The following is a 22,708-nucleotide window of genomic DNA, read 5'->3' as shown; positions in this document are numbered from 1 at the left end:
GAAGGTCCGGCCTGCACGGCAACCGTATGTGAGGAAGGAGAGACCGGTGAAGCAGGTCCGCGAACCACTAATGTCTGGGCCATTCCGGGGCGATCAATATCATCCGCGCCCTGGACCGGGACAGCTTGATGAGCACCGCAGGAATCCGGGGAATGGGTGGAAAAGCGTACAGAAAGCTGTTCGACCAGTCGATCCATAGGGCATTCCCCAACGTCCCCTGTTGGTAGTACCTGGAGGCGAAATCTCGACATTTGCTGTTTTCGGCGGTGGCGAACAGATCTACGTCTGGAGTCCCCCACCTTGCGAAGACTTCTCCTAGCACTTCGTCGTTTATGACCCATTCATGGTTTTCCTGAATCAGTCTGCTCAGTGCGTCCACCTGAACATTCTGCACACCTGGCAGATGGGTAGCCGTTATCATCAGTCCTCTGGCCAGAAGCCAGTGCCAGATCGCCTGCGCCTCCTGCCACAGAGTGCATGATCTCGAGCCCCCCTGCTTGTTGAGGTAATACACCGTGGTCGTATTGTCCGTCTGTACAAGCAGAGAGTTGGTCTGAAAGGACGGATGAAAGGCCTTCAGTGCCAAGTGAACAGCTCCGATTTCCAGGAAATTGATGTGATACGTGGACTCTGACGGAGACCACGTCCCTTGAATCTTTAAGTCTCCGGAGTGCGCTCCCCAGCCATGGAGAGACGCATCCGTCACGATTGTCTGAGTGGGAATGTCCTTGTGAAAGGGAACCCCTCTGAGCAGAGGAGATTCTCCGCTGAACACCACCACTTCAGAGACTGAAGCATGCAGAGACAGCCGTATCGTGTCGTCTCAAAAACCAGTCCTCTGATCCCACTGGTCCTCCAAGCACTCCTGCAGAGGTCTCATGTGCAGCCGTGCGTCAGACGTAATGAAGATACAAGAGGCCATCGACCCCAGTAGAGAAGACACCGTCCTCACTGTTGTAGATGGAGCGGTCATACGAGCCCGAGCCTTCCGAAGGAGTGATAACCGTCGCTCCTCCGAAGGAGACACGCTTGCTGACAGCTTATTGATGGAGGCTCCCAAGTACTGTATGCATTGGACCGGAGTCGGGACAGACTTGGACATGTTGATGTGCAACTCCAGCTTGTTCAATAGAACGCACGTCTTCTGGAAGTGTGCTTGAGCTTCCGAGAAGGAGGCCTTGATCAACCAGTCGTCCAGGTATGGGTAGACAAACACCTTGTTCTTCCGAAGGTGTGCCGCTACCACTGCCATGCACTTCGAGAACGTCCTGGGCGCAGACTTCAGCCCGAATGGCAGTACTGTGTATTGATAATGATTGTCGCCGACTTGGAATCGCAGGAACTTCCTGTGTTTCTGTGCAATGGGCACATGGAAGTACGCATCCTGTAGGTCTATAGCACAAAGCCAGTCTCTCTGCTGCAGCTGAGGGTAAATCTGCTGCAATGACAGCATGCGAAATCTCTCTCTGTTAATCCACTTGTTTGCTTGCCGCAAGTCCAGAATGGGCCTGAACTCGTTCTTGTCCTTCTTGCGGACAAGAAAGAACCTTGAGTACAGACCTCTTCCCCTTGGAGGCCAAGGTACGTCTTCGATCGCCCTTTTCCTTAATAGGATGTTGGCCTCTGCCTGGAGCTCTCGCAGCTGAAACTGTGAGCTCACCGGCGGAATAGCTGGAGGCGGGCTGGTGAATCGAAGACTGTATCCATTGCAAACAATATTCAGCACCCACTTGTCCTGAGTAATTTTTCTCCACTCTGACAGAAAAAATGGAACGCTTCCCCTCACCGGAGTGGGTAACGGATGTGGGGGAAGTAGACGCTCAGGGCCTAGACCCAGCCGGGCTTTTGGTCGCTGTTGCGGACTGTTGGTTTCCTCTGCCCCTCTGGCGCTTCTGGAAGGGCTTCCGGAATTGCTGCTGTTGTTGTTGCTGCTGTCCGGAAGTGTTCCCCCGCCCTCTGCCTGAGTTTCCGAACCGTCTCTGGAACGGGCGGTAGTTCTTCTTCTCAGGCTTCTCTAACCCGACAGCCGTCAGGGTTTCAGCTTCTACCTTCATACGGGCCATTTCATCGTCCGCATGTTTGCCGAACAGGGTTTTCCCCGAGAAAGGCAGGTTGGCCACCCGCTGTTGCGCCTCCGGTTTGAGTGAGGTGAGGCGAAGCCAAGCGTGGCGCCGTTGATTGATGCCGTGGCAGTATCCGTGCGCCGCCAGACGAGATACATCAGCAGCCGTGCTGATGATCTGGTTAGACACCTTCATCCCCTCGTTTAATATCTCCAGAAAGTCCTCTTTCTTGTCACGAGGGAGGAGCTCAGCGTACTGCTGGAGGGACTCTTATAGGGCACGATCATATCGCCCCAGCAGAGCCCCGGCACTTGCAGCCTTCATGGTGGTAGATGCCGTCCCACAGACCGTTCTGCCCGCCGAATCCAGCCACCAGCTGTCCATATCAGGCTGCACCGTCGAAGGTGTGGTGGCATGCTGCTTTTTAGTCGCTGTCACAATAACGGAGTCTGGTGTTGGGTCCATTCGAAGGAAAGCCAGGTCAGATTCCGGAGCCTGGTATTTCTTGAGGAGCCGGGAGGGGGCTGCCTTCATCACCGCCAGAGTGAGGAACAGCTCCTTGGCGGGCTCCTCCAATCCGGGTACCAACGGCAGCAGCGGTCGAGACAAATGTTTTTTGTGAAGTGTCTCGAAGATCACGGACGTCGTAGGTGTTGGCACCGTCACCGTGATCCCTAGCTTAGTCGCACCCCTCAACAGCACTTCCTGGAAGGAGACGATATCGTCCACGGGCGACACCCTCGTCCCTGGAGACTCCGACAGCGTCGGTGAATAATCCCTGGTGGAAGAGCCTGTGTGGGATCTGGATGTGTGCCTCCTGTGGCGTCGTCTAGATCGAGATGACAACCGGCCACAGCTCCGCGATCTCCCTCTCCGGCCGGAGCGGGAGCGCGACCTTCTCGCCCTCGGTCGATCCGCAGGCTTCGCAGGAGCAGGCGATGTTGGCCTGGCCACGTCCCTCGGCCGAGGTGTCCCCTTAGGAGGAGTTGGATAGCGTGGCAACGAGGCCGTCTTGGGTGGAGGCACAGGAGGAGGAACGGAGGAAAGAGGCGGTGGCAGCTGAGGCGGTGGTGACTGACGAGAAGCCGGCCCACGAGGCGGCGGTGGTGGAGGCGGGGTGGGGTTCCGCGGAGGCGGACCCTTCGGCAAAGGAGGAGGAGTAGGTGTCCTAGGTTTAGTAGGCATATACACCACTGAGTACACCGAGCCCGGTGACTGTGTCTTCTTCCTTGGCGACGATGGCAAACCAATCGGCGACCTCCTAGCGTCAGGACTCCTCCTGCGCTTTCTTGGCGTCAAAGAACGCCTTGTCGCCGTCGAGGAATGTCTTCTCGACGTCGACAGATAGCGCCTCCTCGACGTTGATCGGTGACGCCTCGACGGCGAACGCCCCCTCGACGGCGAAAGCCTCCTCGACGGCGAGGATCCCCTCGACGCCGATCTTCTCCTCTTCGCAGATGGCAAACGGTGGTGTTGCCTCGACGGCGAGCGCCGACGCCGGGCCTTTCCATGACACTGTGACTCGACAATGATGTCGACGGTGGTCTATTCAGCTCCTTTGACGCTGAACGTCGACGCCGCTTCTCCCCAGAGGCCCGGGGAGATGGGGAACAGACCGTTGTTATCCCCCTCGATGCCGCAGTCGACACAATCGACGCTGGCGGAGAATGGGGAAGCTTGCTGGACTTCCTGCCCCTGGGGAGCCCCCCAGAGGCCTCAGCATGGGCAGATGCAGCATGCCCTGACCCACCTTGTGCCTTCTGACGTCTTTCCTCGAGGCCTTGGAGCCTGATCTTCATCCTCTCTCTCAGGGTCCTGGCAGAGAGGGTCCTGCAGATTTCACACTCCTCTGGGAGGTGAGAAGAGGGGAGGCAGACTATGCACACTCCATGTGGGTCGTATTTGGCCTTTTTTCTATCACACTCTGGGCAATTGTCAAATAAGCCAGGCATTTTGACAATATAGTGAAGAAAAGGGGCTTAGTACATAACAACAAGTACTACACACAGGAAAAGTGAAAAAATCACCAATTAAACCCTTGAAAGGGAGAGCTCAATGCTCCAGGGTCCTGCTAACAGGAGCCGGAAAAAAGAACTGAAAGTAAAAGGGACCTGCTGTGCATTCTGGTATACTGAGAGATTTCTGGAAAGTTTTCTTAAATGCACAGTATCCTATTTGAGCCACATAATGGCAGCCTATGGGGCTTGTCTGTCCATACCTTCCTCTCTATCATTCCAGAGGCTTTTGCTGGTAGAGGCAAGTTTTCTTTGTGAGGAAACTGGGCAGGCTGTGCTGTTTTTGTGGTTGTTTTGGTGGAATTTCTAGTTGAAGTACTGGACAGTGTAGCCTGTGGATATAGGCTGCATTATCTGTCTTTAAATTCTCTCTTAAGTGTCTTTGCAGTTCTGCATTTTTTGACAACTTAAGAGATTATTTTTGATTGCTCCGGGGTCCACGCACATGGGCGGGACTATTCACTAGATTATGACTTGACACAGAGATCCTGTGGGGAGAGGTGTGGCTCCAGGGCGACTAACCTCTCATGGGGAGAGGTGTGGCTCCTGGGCGACTAACGTTGGAATCTGGGGATCACGGTTCGATCCCCAGCGCCGGCGGCAGATTAGCCCAGCACCATGTGACTCTGGGCAATAGCTTGCTTTATCTTCCCGACGACCCCCAGCGCCTAGAGACCCTTACGGGTAATTGTTTGCGCTTTACAAATGTGGATTTGTATTATTATTACTAGACATAAAACAGAATAACAGCAGCAAAAAGTGGGGGTAACCATCAAAGCTGATTCTACTTTCCTACAGCTACACTTTACAAATCATGATTGTTTCTTTGGAGATGACCTGGAAGAGTGCGAAATCCAGGACCCTCCACCTCCTGTGGATGAATGGGACAATTACATCATAGACGTATCAAGAGAGAGAGAGAGAGGACTAGATAGCTAGTCCGTGTCCCCGTGGGATTATATGTATCAACAAAGAAGACTAGCTCTATATGACTTTATGGTTGGGACTCTGACTAGTTTTGTCAGTGGACACCATGTAGGTGTATTTATGAAGCCCTCACCCACCAACCTAGTTGGTGGCATGCTTCATCATCGGGCCCACCCAGTAACACCTAATGTTTCCCGGGTGTGCTTCAACGCCTGATTACAGCGGAGCTGGTATGTTAGAGTGCAGTGTAGGGTGTTGGTGATGTGACAGGTAAAACGGCTTGGCGAGGGTCCCAGTACCAGAGGGTAAATTAAATTTTAATGACAGAGCCTGCCGTGTCGCTGTAGCACCGTCTTCACCACCGGAGTGTGAAGACGGCGCTACAGGTACACGGCAGGCTCTGAGCAGAAAGGCTGGTCTACCCCTTGTCGCTTCACTCCTGGAAGCATTGGCTGCTAATTCCCAGCGTATGCATGAGAAGGGAATCCCCCCCTCTCACATCTAGAAAAACACCTTAGCGAGTGTAACACATAGTCTGTATTACACCTACCCACCTTTTTTAGCTTGCACCAGCACTCTTTTAAATAGGTCCTGAGGAAAGCCAGATTAATTCTAAGGCACTGGCTGAAACATGTCGACCAATAATGGATGTAGGAGGTCGTAACTCACCACCAAAACATCCTCTTGCCTTACTTTTAACCGCTGACCCAGTCATTAAAATTTAATTTACCCTCGGGTACTGGGACCCTCGCCAAGCCGTTTTAACTGTCACCGCACCAACACCCTACACTGCACTCTCAGTAACATACCAGCTCCGCTGTAATCAGGCGTTGAAGCACACCCGGGAAACATTAGGTGTTACTGGGGGTGCCCGATGATGAAGCATGCCACCAACTAGGTTGGTGGGTGAGGGCTTCATAAATACACCTACAAGGTGTCCACTGACAAAACTAGTCAGAGTCCCAACCAGAAAGTCATATAGAGCTAGTCTTCTTTGTTGATACATATAATCCCACGGGGACACGGACTAGCTATCTAGTCCTCTCTCTCTCTCTTGATACTTCTATGATGTAATTGTCCCATTCATCCACAGGAGGTGGAGGGTCCTGGATTTCGCACTCTTCCAGGTCATCTTCAAAGAAACAATCATGGTTTGTAAAGCGTAGCTGTAGGAAAGTAGGATCGGCTTTGATGGTTACCCCCACTTTTTGCTGGTGTTATTCTGTTTTATGTTTAGTAATAATAATAAAAATCCACATTTGTAAAGCGCAAACAATTACCCGTAAGGGTCTCTAGGAGCTGGGGGTCGTCGGGAAGATTAAGCAAGCTATTGCCCAGAGTCCCATGGTGCTGGGCTAATCTGCAGCCGGTGCTGGGGATCGAACCGTGATCCCCAGATTCCAACGTTAGTCGCCATGGAGCCACACCTCTCCCCATGACGGAGACTGGGATCAGTCACTGTGTGCTCTCCCTAAAATTAACTACGGTAAGTACTTTGGTAGCCTTCCCAATTGGCTACTGGTGTACCCATCTAAATCCCTAGTATATGGTACCAATGTACCCAGGGCATAGGTACACCAGGGGTCTCTCATGGGCTGGAGCATGTATTATGCTACCCATGAGAGACCACTCAAACTGTGACTACAGGCCTGCCTTTGCAGCCTGGTTGAGCTGATGCTAGCACCACTCACAACAGATACGTTTATTTTATTTTGTTTATTGAAAATCTTTTTCAGTCAACATGTAGAAAAGCAGTTACAAAAACCAGAAGGGAGACATAGCATACATAAATGGAGTCACGTGGCAGGGACATATCTGGACACATACAAGTATTTGGTCACATGGGGCATCTTGAATCCGTACACAACTCAGCAAAGGCATGATCAATCAAAGAATAAAGCAGGATATTATACATGTGCCGTCACCATTTGCACTTAAATGAGAATGTAAGGGCTAGAACAAAACAGTAGTGAGCACTGATGAAAGGGTAGGAAGAGTTGAGGTATTAGTTGATTTGCAGATGGAGGAGCAGGTGCGGTCATGTCTTAAGGTACAGAGTCATCCACAGAAGGGTGTCCTAATAAGTATGTCTGCAGTGGGCCCCAAATGTCACGGGGGCGGGAAGAGCAGGGGAGTAGTTCGGCATATGTGTTGAGTTGGGTTTGCCAAAGTATCAAATCCGATAGCCAGTCCTTAAATTTGGGCACCCTCCCTCTGCCCCATCGACAGGCTATGCGCCGCTTTGCAAGCACCAAGTAAAAGGACATAAAGCGCCGGTTTTTAGCAGGAAGTTGCTCAGTGTATCCCAAGAGGGCTAACAGTGGAGACCTCGGAAGAGGTATAGTGGCCATGGAATCAAGAGCGTGTACATCAGGGCAATCCCAGGCAAGGTGTAGGAAGTCAGCATGGGCTACATTACATCTATCACATTTGTGTATGTCTCTTAGGCCGAATCTATGAAGTGTAGCGGGTGTGTAGTAGCTGCGATGCAGAAACCTATAGTGTATGATGTGAAGTCTACCATTAGCTGATATCTGCCTAATCTGTCCACAGCAGGACAGCCACTGCACATCTGTAATGTCATGGCCCAACTCAGCTGACCACTTGGCGCGCGCCGTGCATGTGGGATATTCAATGTGAATGTTAATGTTAATTGTACTTGTAGAGCGCTAACTGATACCCGAAGGGGTCCTGGCGCTGTGAGAAGACCTACTATCAGCTTAAAAACGGGATATATCCAGTTATTTTGTAAACAACCAAGTTTTCAGTGCCTTTCTAAAGGGCAGGAGGTTAGGAATGTTTCTTATATTCAGCGGTAGTGAGTTCCAGGATTTCGCTGCATTGTTCGTGAAACTCCTTCCACCCCAATTCCCTTTTTTTACTTGAGGAATACTGATGAGCTTTTGGTCGGCTGACCGCAGTTGTCTATTTGGTTTATAGCAGGTAAAGCGTTGTTGGAGAAATTTTGGTCCTATGCCATGAAGAGCTTTAAATACAAGGCAAAGTGACTTGAATTTAGTTCGTTTGCTGACCGTAAGCCAATGAAGCTGTTTAATTTTGTTCGAAATGGATTTAAATTTGGGTGTGGCTGTTATAAGTCTTGCCGCTGCATTTTGTAACATCTGCAGCTTGCTCATTGATCCTTTTAGAACAGTAAGATAGAGACTATTGTAATAATCAAGTCTTGACGTTAAAGGGCTGATACCACTGTTTGTTGTGTTTCCTTAGGTAATAGGGGTATGATGTTTTTGCATGATTTAAGGATGTACGATGTGGTGGAAGACACCTGATGTATTTGGTCCTTAAAGTTCATTTTGTCATCGATCAAGATTCCAAGATGCTTTACCTTTTTTATAGGGACCGGCAGCGATCCCATCTTTTCTGCCAGCAATTAGGAGTCCAAAAATTGGGGTCATTACCAAAGAGGACCACCTCTGTCTTACCGGAGTTTAACTTTAAGCAATTCTGGGACATCCAAGCTCCTACTGCTTTCATGCAATCCTTTAATTTTGTTGCTGTTTCATGTAGATTTTCTGGTGGAAGAGACACGACGATTTGAGTATCATCGGCATATGATGTTAGGGAAAACCCAAAACTTTGAATTAAGGGGGCTAAGGAGGACACATAGACATTGAACAATGTCGGGCTTATTGATGATCCTTGTGGCACACCACACTGCAAGGAGAAAGGCGTAGCCTTAAATTCATCTAGGGTAACAGTTTGGGTTCTGTCTGTGAGAAATGAATTAAGAAGTTTCCATGCATTGTTTTTAATTCCTAATTTGTCCAGTCGGTCCATCAACAGATCGTGATGGACCGCGTCGAAAGCCGCAGATAAATCCAGCATAATCAATACGGCTTTCCCCCGTGATCTAGAATGGTTCTGATCTCTTCTGTGGACTTCAAGAGTGCAGTCTCTGTACTGTGGGCCTCTCTAAAACCATGTTGAGTTGGATCAAGAGCCTGTGTGTCCTGTACGAACCTGTAAAGCTGGGAGTTCATGTTACTTTCTATGTGTTTTGCAGGGAGGGGTAGCCTGGAAATCGCTCTAAAATTGTTAGGATCATTGGTGTCCAGATTTGTCTTTTTTTAAAAGAGGTAGGATGGATGCGTCTTTCCTTTCCTTAGGGAAATATCCCTCCTGATAGATTCTGTTAAATATGTTAGTCAGCTGTATTGCAACGGGTCTAGCTGCTATTTTAACAATAGAGCAAGGGCATGATCAGTTGGGGGCCATGGTAGAGTGTGGACACCAAGTGAGAAGTGGTGGGGGCGCACAGGACATTATGCAGCGGGGCGAATGTAGCGGGCTCGGAAGGGTAGGTGTCAAAGCACAACTGTATACCATGGCAGAGCCGTGCATATAGGAAAGTCTCCATAATGGATGGTGGTGGGTCAGGACACATTTATTTTATTTATTTATGGCATTTATAGAGCGCACTGTTACCCATGGGTGTCCTGGCGCTAAGTGAAATCTCTCCAGAGTGGCCGAACCGGGCAGATACCTGGTCCACTTATTCTAAAAACAGGCAGGTTTTTAAGTTCTTTCGAAAGATGAAAAGTTTTGAAATAGTTCTGAGCTGAAGGGGAAGTTTGTTCCATGCTTTGGCTGCATTTGCCACAAAGCTTTTGCCACCCCAGGTAGCCTTTCTGACAAATGGAACATGCACCAGTTTGGCATCTGAAGATCGTAACAGTCTGCTTGGCGTATACCAGTACTGTATACACATCTGCTGGAGAGAGCGGAACTTGCGCTACTATAGAGGTTTCCCCAACATCGAAGGCCTCGTTTACGTGCTGTGTTTTTGAAGAGCCCCTCCAGTAGGAGTGTTAATTCAGGGTGGTAGATAAGTGGAAGAAGAGGGGAGTATAGACTAGGTGCCTGCATGAGTTTCAATATGTGGGACCAGGCTGAGATAGTGCAATCCACAGAGGACGAGGCGCTGTTCCAGGGTGTCTTGGGTGCCAAGATGACACCATCTAGGGGAAGCCAGTGTTCCGTAGCGACATGAGCTGTGAATCGGGGTGGATTAAACTAAAAATGGGCATAATGGACTTGTGCACAAGGGTAATAAAGCTCGAAATTTGGAATGTCAAACCCCCCAAAAGAGTATGGTCATATGTTCACATTCCACTGTAAAAGTGGTTGCTTTCCACCCCATGCAAGGCGAATCAATTCCGACCAGGGAGTGGCGAAGAAGAGACGACCAGGGTCATATGGAATGTTTAAAAAAAAAGGCATAAAAAGTTTGTGAGGATTACTATTTTTATAAGGGAGATGCACCCAGCCATGGTCAAGAGAAGGGCAATCCATCGGGTGATGCAGTCTGTAACGTATTCCATTGCACATCCATAGTTGATGCGAATCAATTCATCCCTGTCTGAGGTCACTCGGATCCCTAGATATTTAGCATTATCAGCACACCACTCGAGCGGGTAGTCGGTCATAAATGAAGCAACCGAGGCGTTAGGGGGAATATTTGCGATTTGGACCAGTTTATGTGTATCCAGGATAGGCCTCTGAATCTGACTAACTCGCGCAGCAGTGTATTGAGATTATGTTGGGGATCTTTAAAATAAAGGGTCACATCATCCGCGTAAAGGGAGATGAGTATCGGGCGAAGAAAGCAGCGCAGGCCCATGTGGCTGTGATGTTGCCTGACTCTCACTGCAAGGGGCTCCATAATCAGAGCGAAGAGGAGGGGGGAGAGTGGACACCCGACGAGTGCCACGGGAGAGAGGGATGGGTGGTGAGTTGTGCCCATTAATCAAAACCTTTGCAGTAGGAGAGGTATACAAAAGTCTAATCCACATGAGGAATCCAATGGGGAGGCCCATACACTGCAAAACAGTAGGAGGTAGTCCCACTCCACTGAATCGAAAGCCTTTGAGGCATCGAGGAACACAGCTACCAATTGTAATTGTGGGTCTACCGCTTGTAAAATGAAAAACAGGGTCCTGAGGTTATGAGCTGTGGCTCTCCCCGGTATGAACCCGGCTTGGCCAGGGAGGACTAGTTTGTCCATAAGTAGACTGAGCCGCTTGGCCAATAATTTAGCCAAGATTTTCGCATCAGTCGCGCGCTATATAAAACGTTATAAATAAATAAATTAGAGAGAGAGGCATATAAGACTCGCAGTGATCTGCAGGTTTACCAGGTTTTAACAAAGACTTGATGAGTGCCTCTCTCATGGTGCCAGGCAGGGTAAGCGCCTCATGAGCCTTGAGAAATACTTCCTTCAGCACTGGGATTAGTTGATTCATGTACATTATGTAAAAGTCAATAGGAAGCAGGGCTTTTTTATAGTACTCGCAAGTGCCCAACCTGGTCTCTCACCTTAGCCATAGCGGCATACAGTATAATATTTACCTCTGAATTTCACCTCCCGATTGGCGGTGTCAGTGTACTACATTAATAGTTCGCGGAGGGCAGCGGGCTTATCTCCAGAGCTGGTCGCCCACATGTCCACCTCCAGCTGTTTAATTTCGTGTTCAAGGCGCTTCAAATCCCTCCTAAGGTTGCGGAGCACCCCAAAGCTCTTGGACATACAGACACCCCTAATTGTCACCTTTAAAGGCTTCCCAGAGCAACCCAACACTGTCAACAGATCCTTTGTGCCTGAGAAAGAACTCTTCTATCTCTTCCCTCACCTCAGTTTGGAAAACAGTGTCTAGGAGAGTCTATGGGACGAGCCTCCAGCAACGGGGAACAGCCACTGCATCAGGCGGTAGCAACTCAAGGCGCACTGGAGCGTGGTCAGAGTAGGTGCGTGCAATGTGAGCGGTCAGTTTGATCCATGGGACGACACTCCGGGAGCACAACCGATAATCTAATCTCGACCAGGCAGAATGCCCTGCCGTATAAAAAGTACCTTCCATGATAGTGGGGTGTACATGCCGCCAAACATCGACAAGACCGTTCTCCGCCAACAACCCTGAGAGGACCTTGCGTGCTTTTGTGTAATGATGTGGTTGAGGGTTAGAGCGATCCATTGAAGGACAAAGGACTGTGTTGAGGTCCAGACCCCATATAACATGTGTGGAACCTATCTTAAGCACATGCCCCCAGAGCGTCATGAAGTAATCAGGATCATTGGTATTAAGGTCCGTAACTACAGATAAGTGTAACCTAGTATGTGGCTAAGGTGCCCCAGATGAAACAGCTGCAGCTGTAAGGATAAGCGTACTTGCCTCCCAGTTGGAATGGTGTGTTTTTCTTTATTAAGATAAGTGTGCCTCGAGAGTATGAGGAGTAGGAGGAAAAGGCTCTTCAGACTCGTCGTGGGACAAGATTAAAATACGAAACCACTTCAACCATCTGGGCACCTGGACGTCGCTGGACTTTGCCTGGAAGTGAGACTGCACCAACAAAGACTCCTACTGCTCCTGGTCTCACTGTTTTGCAAGTCTTCTTCGTCTGTACCTGTGCTTCTTCCAGGTTCCTCTCCAGGCCTGTGGGCATCAAGGACACCCGAAGTGATCTCCCTTGGAGTGAAGGAGCCACCCCCCTGCATCTGCATGCACCGCAATAAAGCTGACAGGTCTATTGGTCTTGATGTCCCAGGGACTTCGAAAGGCTCAGCAAAACTGGTGGTGGTTCTGCAACTCTCTCTCGGTCTGACCTGTTCTCTCAGCATGTTTGAGGCCAGTATCCCAAGTCGGAACCGCTGAAATTTGGTCCTCTGGTGTCTCCTGTGCTTTTGGCCTGTGGGTCCTCTTGAAGGTCTTCTTTGGCTTCAGTGGGCTCCCATGCTTGTTCGGGCCTGCTCTGACTCTCCTGCAATTGGTGAGTTTCTTGGACCTGGCTTGTCCCAATGTTGCTCCTTTTATTTTTACCACATCTGTTGCTGCTGCCAAGATGTGTTGGTGCTCCCACCGGATAATGGCCCCCTTGTTCTCTACTTCCGAGGAGGGACAGCTTGCAAACGGCTCCTGGTATTCTACAGAGTTGACTGGTCCTCACAACTACAGAACAAGGTCATCATCTTCAGGCCTGCAACTTCTGTCATTGATGGTCCTTGTTCTTCTGTGCCTCCTGGTCACCTCCGAGTGGCGCACACTCTGTTCCTTCTGCTTGCAGGCTCTTCTGATCAAGAATCCACTTTTGCATTTCACTGGACTCTTTCACCTTCTTCCCAAGCTGCATCTTTCCTAAAGTCCTCCATTGGGGTCTACAGTGATTTAAGTCGTCATTTCGCACCAATGCACCCGTCTTCCCTGGAATATTTATCCTGGTTCCTGTGGTATCCACGAGTGGCATGGCTCTCCAACCTTCTGTTTTACATTGGGTTTCTTCAGGGTCCACTGGGAAGGGTCCTCTTCCTTTAAAACTGCAACCATGGCTTTCCCATTGACTTGCACTGAGTATGCAGCTATGTTTCAACTCTGCACACAGCCTCCGTGGCGTTTCTAGGTACTTACCTTGGGTGGTTTCTTGTGTCCCCAGCTCTTTTGAGTCTCCTGGTCCGAGTCCCAACTTCAGTCACTCTGCATTCTTTAGTATATGGTTCGGTCTCCCCCTGGAGACCACTGTGTATTGTGTTTATTTACCTTAATCCCAGTATTACTATGTATTTGTGTTGATGTCTCCGGCTAGGAGATATACCAATGTGTTGGTGAGTGTTAGGTAATAAATAGACATATCTTTATAACTGCACGGTGTGTTTTTTTTAGTTGAAGCAACACTACATAATTATGTTCTGGTAAAAAAAGCTGCTTAACACTCCTTCTGGACTAAGCCTGAAGGCTGCTCTCCATAGCTACCACTTATAGAGCTTTCTATGGTTGTTTAAGACCACTAAAATCATTATAAGGGTTGTCTAAATTAGTGCAAGGTTCTTCACTTAAATAGGAGTGCACCATATACTAAGCCAGCCTCCTACAGAAGCTACTTATCAATGATGTTCTCAAGGCGCAGGGGGCGGTGGCGGGGAGGTCTGCTGCTGCTCCGTCTGTGCCCTGGGGTTCCGCTTCAGAGCCAGGTCTTAAGATCCTTCCTGAATTGGGTCAGCAACAGGGATCGTCTGAGGTGGAGAGGCAGGGTGTTGCAGGTCTTGGCAGTGTGGTGGGAGAAGGATCTCCCTCCAATTCTAGTCTTGTGAATCCGTGGGACGGTGGCCAGGGCCAGTTAGGTGGAGCGGAGGGGTCTTGTGGGCACATGGAAAGAGAGGAGGTGGTGCAGGTATGCTGGTCCTGTGTCTTGGAGGGCTTTTTAGGCATGCGTGAGGAGTTTGAAAGTGATTCTTTTGTTGACTGGAAGCCAGTGGAGTTGTCTCAGGGAGGAACGGAGGTAGTCTGACTCGCCGTGTAAGACCGGCAAGGAAGAAGTGGATCCAGTCCAGTGCCTTATTGCGGATGCCAACGTTGTGGAGTCTTGTGATTAAGGTGCAGTGGGAGACTGTATCGAAGGCGGCCGAGAGGTCCAGAAGAAAGAGGGCAGCGGTTTTGCCTTGGTCAATGAGTTAGCGGATGTAGTCTGTGGTGGCAGGAAGTGCAATCTCGGTGATGTGGTTACTTTAGAAGCTGGATTTTGAGATGTCCAGGATTTGGTTTGCTTGGATGAACTCTGAGAGTTAGGCGTTGATGGCCTTCTCGATTACCTTGGCTGGGAAGGGGAGCAGGGAGATAGGTCTGAAGTTCTTGAGGTATGTCAGGTAGGTGGATGGTTTCTTTAGCAGAGGGTTGATCTCAGCGTGTTTTCCACTCTTTGGGGAAGGTGGCGGTTTCGATGGAGCAGCTGATGGTGCAGCCAACTCAAGGGCTCTGGAATGGGTGCTCTTCATGGTCTTGAGTGTGTTGACTGCGATGAGCGGAGTCCATTTTAACAGGATCTGTTGTGTGTGGCGTGGTAGGGTGCTGTGGTGTCGGGCTTAGTGGGAGGGTCTTTGGTGTCGAAGCAGTCCTAGTTCTGCCTTATCTCATGGTAAAAGAAGGAGCTAAGTTTGTTGCCGAGGTCTTGGGAGGGTGGCACGTCCATAGTCGCGCTGTTGAGCCAGGCAAACTTCTTAACGATGACAAAGAGTGCTTTGTTGTTGTATGCGTTGGCATCTATTCTGTCCTGAAGGGCTGTTTGTTTGTGGTTTGGATGTGAATGCGGCTTTGAAGGTTGTGTGGGTTTCCAGGGCTTTGTTTCTTCTTTTCTTCTCTAGTCATCAGCAGGTGCATTTGGACTTGTGGAGGACAGGAGTGAACTAGCTGGATTTATTGGAGTGTTGCTTACTGGGTGCCTTCTTGAGAGGTGCCATAGTGTTGAAGCAGTTGGAGATCCATTGGTGAAGGTTCAATGCTGCGGCATTAGTGTTGGCGGTATGGTAGTGCTGAGGGAGGCGGAGATATTCTTCGGTGACCCTGTTCCAACTACGGCCAGGTGGGCATTGAGGGCGAAGTGCACGCAGTGGTGGTCGGTCCAGAGGAGGTCGGTGGTATGGCTGTAGGTGACATTTCCGCTGGCAGAGAAGACTGGGTCGAGCGTGCATCCTACTGCGGGCTTTGGAGCAGTGATTAGCTGCATGAGTCCTACATTGGCGAGGTTCTTCAGAAGGTATGGGGTGTTCTGGTCGTTGGGGTTGTCCAGGTGAAAGTTGAGGTCGCCAAACACGATACCATCGGAGGATGCGAAAGCCTGGGGTGCAATCAAGTCAACAATGGCGTCTGTGAAGGGAAGGCAGGACTAGGAGGTTTGAAGATGAGGGTGCAGCAGAGGATGGTGTTAGGGTTGGTCTAGATCTGGAAGTAGAGTTGTTCCATTGTTGTTGTTGGGTCATCAGAGTCAGAGGTCAGGCGGAGGGTGTTTTTGTAGACTATGGCAATGTCTCCTGGTTGGTTGGCGCGGTCCTTGCGGGTGATCTTGTAGCCATCGGGGATGGCATTGGCAATGGCAGGGCCAGAGCTAGGGTTTGTCCAGGTTTCTGTGAGGAAGGTGATGTTGGTAGAGACAGAGTCAAGGAGGTCCCAGATTTCTGTGCCCTGTTTGTGGAGGGAGTGTGTGTTAATGAGGGTGCAGCTGAGCCGGTCAGGTGTGCTGTTGCTCGGTTAGGCGGCGGGAGGAGCTGGAGTGTGGAGGTTGGACAGAGTGCAAATGCAGGTTTCAGCAGGAAAAAGGACCTTGGCGTCCTTCAGCGATGCAAGGAGGCAGGCTGAGTGCCGTCCGGTGTTGAGGGCGAGAAGGGTGTTGGTGTTGTATAGGAAGTTCAGAGGACCAGGGTCCGTGGCGCTGTGCACGGACTGGCACGCCTTTGACGTGCCGTACAAAAGGGGGTGGTGATGGACGGAGCATCTGAACCAATCAAACACTCACACCCAGGCAACTGATCTGGGTTTAATCCATCACCATTCTTTAGCCCACTCTGCCACCCCAGTTCAGACATGGCCATATGCAAATCAGTCTGACCCTGTGCCTCATGGGAACAGTCCAGCCCGAACCGCCAAGCCATGCCTTCCCTGGACCGGAAACAAGCTTCCTAGGACCGGTTTCTGGCATTACAGCAGTCTTCAGCCAGGCTTGCTTGAATCCAGTGGCAAAGTGAGCAAGGGACTCACGTCTGAGCATACCGTGCCAACTTATGGCGAACAAAGCGGTACAAAAGGGGGTGGTGATGGACGTGCCAGCAGCGCGGCCGCCATGAAGTAGTGTGCGGGGGCAGGACAGCTGGGAAGCAGGAAGCGTGGGGAGGAGGAAAGTGGGAGGGTGCAGGCGATTGCAGCCACAGGGGCAAAGCATGGCAAAAGGGAAAAAAGTAAGAGTGCAAATGGGTGAAAGGGACAGAAAGAAAAGGCAGAAATGCCAGGAAAAAGCTGAAAAAAGAAACAGAGTGCAATCCAACAGCAGTGCAGTGATACTCTACCACTGGACCACAGGAGATGAGGAAAAAAGGCAGGAAAAAAGAGACAGAGGGCAGTCCAGCAGCAGAGCAGAGACGCTCTACCACTAGACCACCGGGGATGAGGCGCAGGCGGGTGGAGGATGGCTTCGAATCACTGACCAGAGGGCAGAAGATCAGCAGCAGGTAGCTCGGGGGCAGCAGCTACCAGGTGGAGCTGGCTGCGCAAGGAAGGGAGCTGTTCACTGAAAATCATCAGAAGAGGATGGATCCTTCTTTAGAGGAACTCGAATGATAGCATGAGGCGTCAATTTAGGAGTAGGAGGCAATAGTGGCGTAGACAGCACTGTAGGTGGCGGTGGTGTTGGCGCCATAGTCTGTTCTTCCTGGGGTGGGCACTGTTGTATGTAGTCAGTTAGCATGGATTACAAATCCTGGATTAACGAATGTGGGATTTGCGCAGATTCTTCTCTAGGAGGGTTAAACTAATATCTGTAGTGTTGGTATTGTTTAGGGGAAGCCAGATAGTAGTGTTGGTAATATTGGTCCATTTCAAAAAAATCTTTGTCCTCCTCCTGACATTTAACATGAGTTCTGACAGACTCTGAGTTGTTTCAAAAGGACCATCATTGTGCGTCTCCTCAGTATCCAGTAAGTGACTCGGAGGCAAAGGTGAAGTCTTGCCTGGTGATGAGAAGTCAGGTCGCAGGGATCCCTTACTCATTCTGGAGACCTGCTGCTGTACCGTTGTCGGTACCTTTTCTGTATTCAATATTGTTGTTGTTTGCCTCGTCAACAGAATGAATGAATGAATGAATGAAGTTTTGTATTGCGCAACTTTGCCCAAGGGCATCAAGGCGCATCAGATGGAACGGCTGAAAGCAGGGCATAGAACAGAGAGGTAACTAGAGGTATGCTTTGGTGAAGAGCCAGGTCTTTAAGGCTTTGCGGAATTGATCCGGAGGCGCAAGGCCCTTGAGTTTGTCAGGGAGGAGAGGCGTCTACCAATCCCTCTTCGACAGGACCATCATTGGGGATGGTTTCTTTGTCAACGGTAATGCGGTCTTCAAAGTTGGTTCCTGTGTCGAAGGTGGTGCCGTCTTCGACAGTGGTACTGTCGACAGTGGTGCTGTCACCGCCAATAGCTTAGTTGACGGCAATGATGTCGTCAATGAGATCGGAGCACTGATGGCTTCCATAGATGATGTTGGCCCCGTCGAGGGTCTCAACAAAGAGAGGGTATATGTCTAAGTACTAGGCCTCGACTGTGACACAGAAAAGGATTTGTGAGTGGATTTATGCCCTGAAGAGGTGGCAGATTCCACTTTTCCCTTAGAGGATGCCAAATGTGATGGCAAGGCTGGCTCCGAGGAGACTTTGGAATGTTTCTCCTTCTTCTGAGATTCTTCAGTCTGATGGGAGGTCTTAAGGTGCTTTTGCCCACCTGTAATTGTAATGTAATGTATTTCTCATTTGTAAACATATCACCCCTTAAGGTTTCAAGACGCTCAGGCTGTCAGGGAGATTAAGTGAGCTATTGTCCAGAGTCAGGTGCGGAGCTGCCACCGGAGATCAAACTTGTGAGCCCAATGCTTCGGAGTCAGACGCTCTGGCCACGGCGCAACACCTTTCCACACCCCTCAGACTTACCTTCAGGCGACTTGGGCCTCTTATGAGATTTAGAAGAGGTGTTTCTCTCCTCATAAGAGGATGTCCTCAGCGTCTTCTTGATTCAAAGTAACAGCCTGCCTTCACGGTCTTCGAGTTTTTGATGAGAAAGTGCGGTCGTTTTTGCACTGTTTCACCTCATGCTGATAGTGGAGGCAGTAAATGCAATCCTTGTGAGGAACAACATGAACCCTCTTTTTTTCAGAGGACTTTCAGGGGCGAAACAGGCCCTTCTTATCAGACATGATAAATATCCTATAGGAAATAGGAGAATTACCAGAAGAACTGAGCAGAGCTCAGGGAGACTCCCATCACATACAACGTGCGGGTGAAAATCTGAGGGATTATGCCTAGCTACTGATAGGCTGCATCTAAAATGTGTTCCTTCTTAAAGAAAAAAGGAGGTAGATAGGCTGATAAATTCATGTTTTTTCACAATGATAGTCTATGGAAAATGTTTTATTACTGCTTTATTTGTAGTACAGTGGGACTCCCATTTTGACGACAGGGACTGATTCAAGTATTTGGATCTATGAAAGATACCCCTATACGGGCAATGAGGAATTACAAAATATGATAATCGGTCTACTTGTGTCAGGAAACCACTAGACCCCCTGTTGCTTAATAACAATTATTACTGCTAGGGAGTATTGGCCAATGGTCCTGAGCAGTCATCACATTTATCCTCTGCTTTAGAAATAAGATTAATTTCCTTTCATCACTGAAAGGAAAGTCGAAGCTTTAATGCTTTTACATAAATCAGTGCTTGCGAATCTGACCATCGTAATGCAGACTGGAAGCAAGAATTAAAAAAATAAGGGCTGGTGGCTCTTTATTTGCTTGATTTTAGCACACAGTTTCTTCCAGGATTTTTGTATGCAAAGGCATAATGATTAAACAATACAATAATGTGCAAGATCATTTTATATGACAATAAACATTCCTTCAGCCCCTCACCTTTGCCTTAACTTTAAGAAAAGTGTTTGGAGTTTGGGCAAGTGCCTTGCGGTCTGACGTCCTCTCTTTTCCGTTTTGATTGCCTGAGGAAACCTCCATTTTCCACTTCTTCAAATGTTTTCCTGTTGAAAGCACTGAGATTAATGCATATTATAAACCTTGTCAATACCACATAAATTATCACATGATTCATTTTTGCACTTATTTTAATAAATTCACATATAAAAGCAACCACTGGGTATTATTAACATGCTTTACGGTGCTAAGGTCAAACTTCAAAAGTAGTAAAAGACTGTTTTATTAGTTTTCCAGGTATTTTTCAAAGGTTTTTGTTCTCAATGTTGAATACATTCTACAGTGTTTTGCCCACGTGTATCCAATAATATGTTAGACTCAATATCTGGTCCCACAGCTTCAACCAAAAGCCTAAGCCCTAAGGAAAAGATAGATGCTACTACCTGTAGCACTGTTTGAAGCTTGCAATGTTGGAAATTCAGGTTGTGTGAAGTGTTGTCTAAAAGAAATTAAATAATAATGTAACTTTATCTTTGTTTCAAGACTTTGTGTTGGTCCCTATCATGTGCACAATGACCTAAATATTCTCCCAGGTACCGATAATAGACAAGGAAACTGACCACTCCTTTATTTACAGAATGTTTCCTCCACTAGAACTTACGGGTGTGTGTTATAATCAAAATGACTACCATAATTACTAGAGGTTTCTAGTGAGAGGGGAGGTAGAAGGGTATCATGAGAAACTCCAGCACTACAAGAAACATACCAATTTATCCAAGTAATTTTTTTTCATTTTGCTTTTTGTGTTGTTCAGCAGATGTTGCATACAGACTGAAACGTGGTACCCATTCAAACAACCTGTGTTGGTAGGGTACAAGGATGTAGTGGCAGCAAACACACAGTTTAATTAAAGCCTTTGCAGTCTGAACTACTTAAATGGCCATGTATCCTAACTCTGTCCAAAGAGTCCCCAACAATAGCTGGGTATGAGTTTGTTTATGCAATATTTGTAAGACACACCTACAACAGGCCTTTCAGCCCTAAGGCAGGGTGCATTATACTACATGTGAGGACATATCTGTATGAGCTAGGTGTGCCCATCTTCATGCTAGTACCACCCGTAAGGTGGGCTAACTGAAGTGGATCCAACTTTTCAGAGCTGTCCCATCTTTGTGATGGCAAACGTAAGAAGTCTGGGACAGGGTTATGCCCATTTTCCACAGGAAGTGGTCATATAGGGGCGTAGTGACCCTAGGGGTAAGTTGCCCATTGGCTACTACTCTACACTCCCTTTTACTCCCCTAAATTTTGTATTTAGGGGAGCTCCTGGCACCAGGAAATCAGATCCTGCTGACCTGAAAGAAGAAGACGGTTTTGAAGGGTTGAAAATAGCAAAAACAGAATAACCAGCAACTGACCTGGCACCAATCCTGCCGGCCTGTCTGCGGTCTTTGACAATTGGGTCAAAGGATGACTTGTCCTGCAGCTGCCTCGGACTCCAAAGCCTGGGAGAACTGCCAGCACTACGCCCAAGAACTAGCAAATCCTTTGGAATAACAAAGCGGCTCCCCTGCACCTTGCACGGACCAAGAAACAACTGTGAAGCTTCAAGACCGCGATAAACCAATGCCGGAAAGTACCATGCACCTGACCCGCCAGAGCTGAATTGGGCCAGAAGGGCAAACATGGTCTGCAAACACTCCAGACTCAAACCCCACCTTGGGTTGTATCTCTGTGGACTTTTAAATGGTGCCTGCAGCCTCTCCTTGCAGGTCCCATCTACTGCGCCTGCTCCCTGTGACAAAAACTTGATGCCTAAAGACACTTGTGCACCTGTCGCCCCTGGCCCGTGTAGAAGAAGACCAAAGGTGTCCCCACATCCCTGAGCATCATGAGGCCCGAACCATCCTGTTGGTTCAATCCGACTAGCCGCCTGTTAAACCAAAAGCTTCTCTTCACGAAGACCAATCCCATAGACTAACACTGGGCACCCGACACTGTGTTGCACTATTGCATTAGACTGTCCTGGTGCCTGCTAGTGGGGACCTGCAGGAGGTGTTGTCTTGGACCTTCCCCCATACTTACCTTAAGTCCAGGAGATTGGTCTTGTAAGTCACTGTACTGTACCTGTATGCCATATTTGTTTTTCCTCCAATAGGATAACATTGCAGGCCCTGAAAAATTGCCAGTGTCGACTTTTTAAAACGTAAAGAATTTCTATCTCAAAAGTTATTTGCCTAATCGTTTTTGATTCTGGTGCCAAAAATAAATAAATAAATATATATATATATATATATATATATATATATATATATATATATATATATATAAAGATACAGGTTATGCGGACCTCCATATTGAGCTGTGTGCATAATTTATTGATTGTGTGAGTATATTGCAGATGAATAACACTCCTCTCTGGTAAGCCTAAGGCAGCATGACCACATAACCCCCCTAGAAGAGCACCTCGAGATTGCTAGAGCAAGCCCCTGTCCACTCATAAGGAAATGCCTGACTCTTTGCACGGCAGACCTCTTTTCGGTATAGCAGATAAAGAGCCAGGTTCCTACACATGTTATATTCTGCTGCTAAGGCCTCACTGAAGAGCACTCGAAATTTCGACTCCCTCGATTTAGATGATTTAACGTTAGCTGTACATTTTTGAAGTGGTTTCAGCAAAGCAGTCAGCTACAAGTAAAGTCAAATGTTCTGAATGTTGTTTGTTTCAATAAGCCAAATTAGCGGAATTATGCTTTATTTCATTTTAATCTTGACAACCATGTGATGAACAATTCATATTGTAATGGTTTTGACAAATGATTTATATTTTGTAATGGTTTAACCACACAAATATTTAAACTTAAACCTTCTAGTATGAAAAGCATACCGCAAAGTCATTCACTGTATGATGCAATTATGTCATCACTGAAGTCAATTAAAATGTTATGAGTGAAGTAATATGTGTGGACAAATGCAGTGCATTACAGGGGTGGCAGTTATACTTAGTACACTGAAATATACTGCAGAATTTTAGTTTTTGTGTTTGTTTATAAACACTAGTTTTCACACATTTCAACACATAACTATATCACTCTAATCTAATCAACTCCTCGCTTAGCTCAGGCTCAGTACCCAGCCGTTGGAAAAAAGGAATCGTCAAACCTCTTATGAAGAAGGCAAATAAACCCCCGACTGATCTAACCAACCTCCGCCCAATTTCGCTACTCCCGGCCTTGGGAAAAATT

The 22,708-nt window shown here is 48.4% G+C and overlaps 1 protein-coding gene across 6 annotated transcripts in view; it reads right to left on the bottom strand.

Annotated features, from left to right (window-relative positions):
- Positions 1-22,708, bottom strand: part of NOLC1 (nucleolar and coiled-body phosphoprotein 1) — a 539,002-nt gene that overhangs the window by 139,556 nt on the left and 376,738 nt on the right. For 3 of the 6 annotated variants that reach the window (XM_086922145.1, XM_086922147.1, XM_086922149.1), the window contains one exon: positions 19,449-19,582. In XM_086922145.1, coding sequence (XP_086778271.1) covers positions 19,449-19,582 — 134 coding nt within the window. The remainder of the gene's footprint in view (positions 1-19,448; positions 19,583-22,708) is intronic. The other 3 variants (XM_086922146.1, XM_086922148.1, XM_086922150.1) reach the window with 1 other exon arrangement.

This window comes from Lissotriton vulgaris, chromosome 5 (genome assembly GCF_964263255.1).
Source record: "Lissotriton vulgaris chromosome 5, aLisVul1.2, whole genome shotgun sequence".
Classification (NCBI taxonomy): Eukaryota; Metazoa; Chordata; class Amphibia; order Caudata; family Salamandridae; genus Lissotriton; species Lissotriton vulgaris.
Note: the sequence above shows the minus strand (reverse complement) of the source record. Positions and strands in the feature narration are given on the sequence as shown.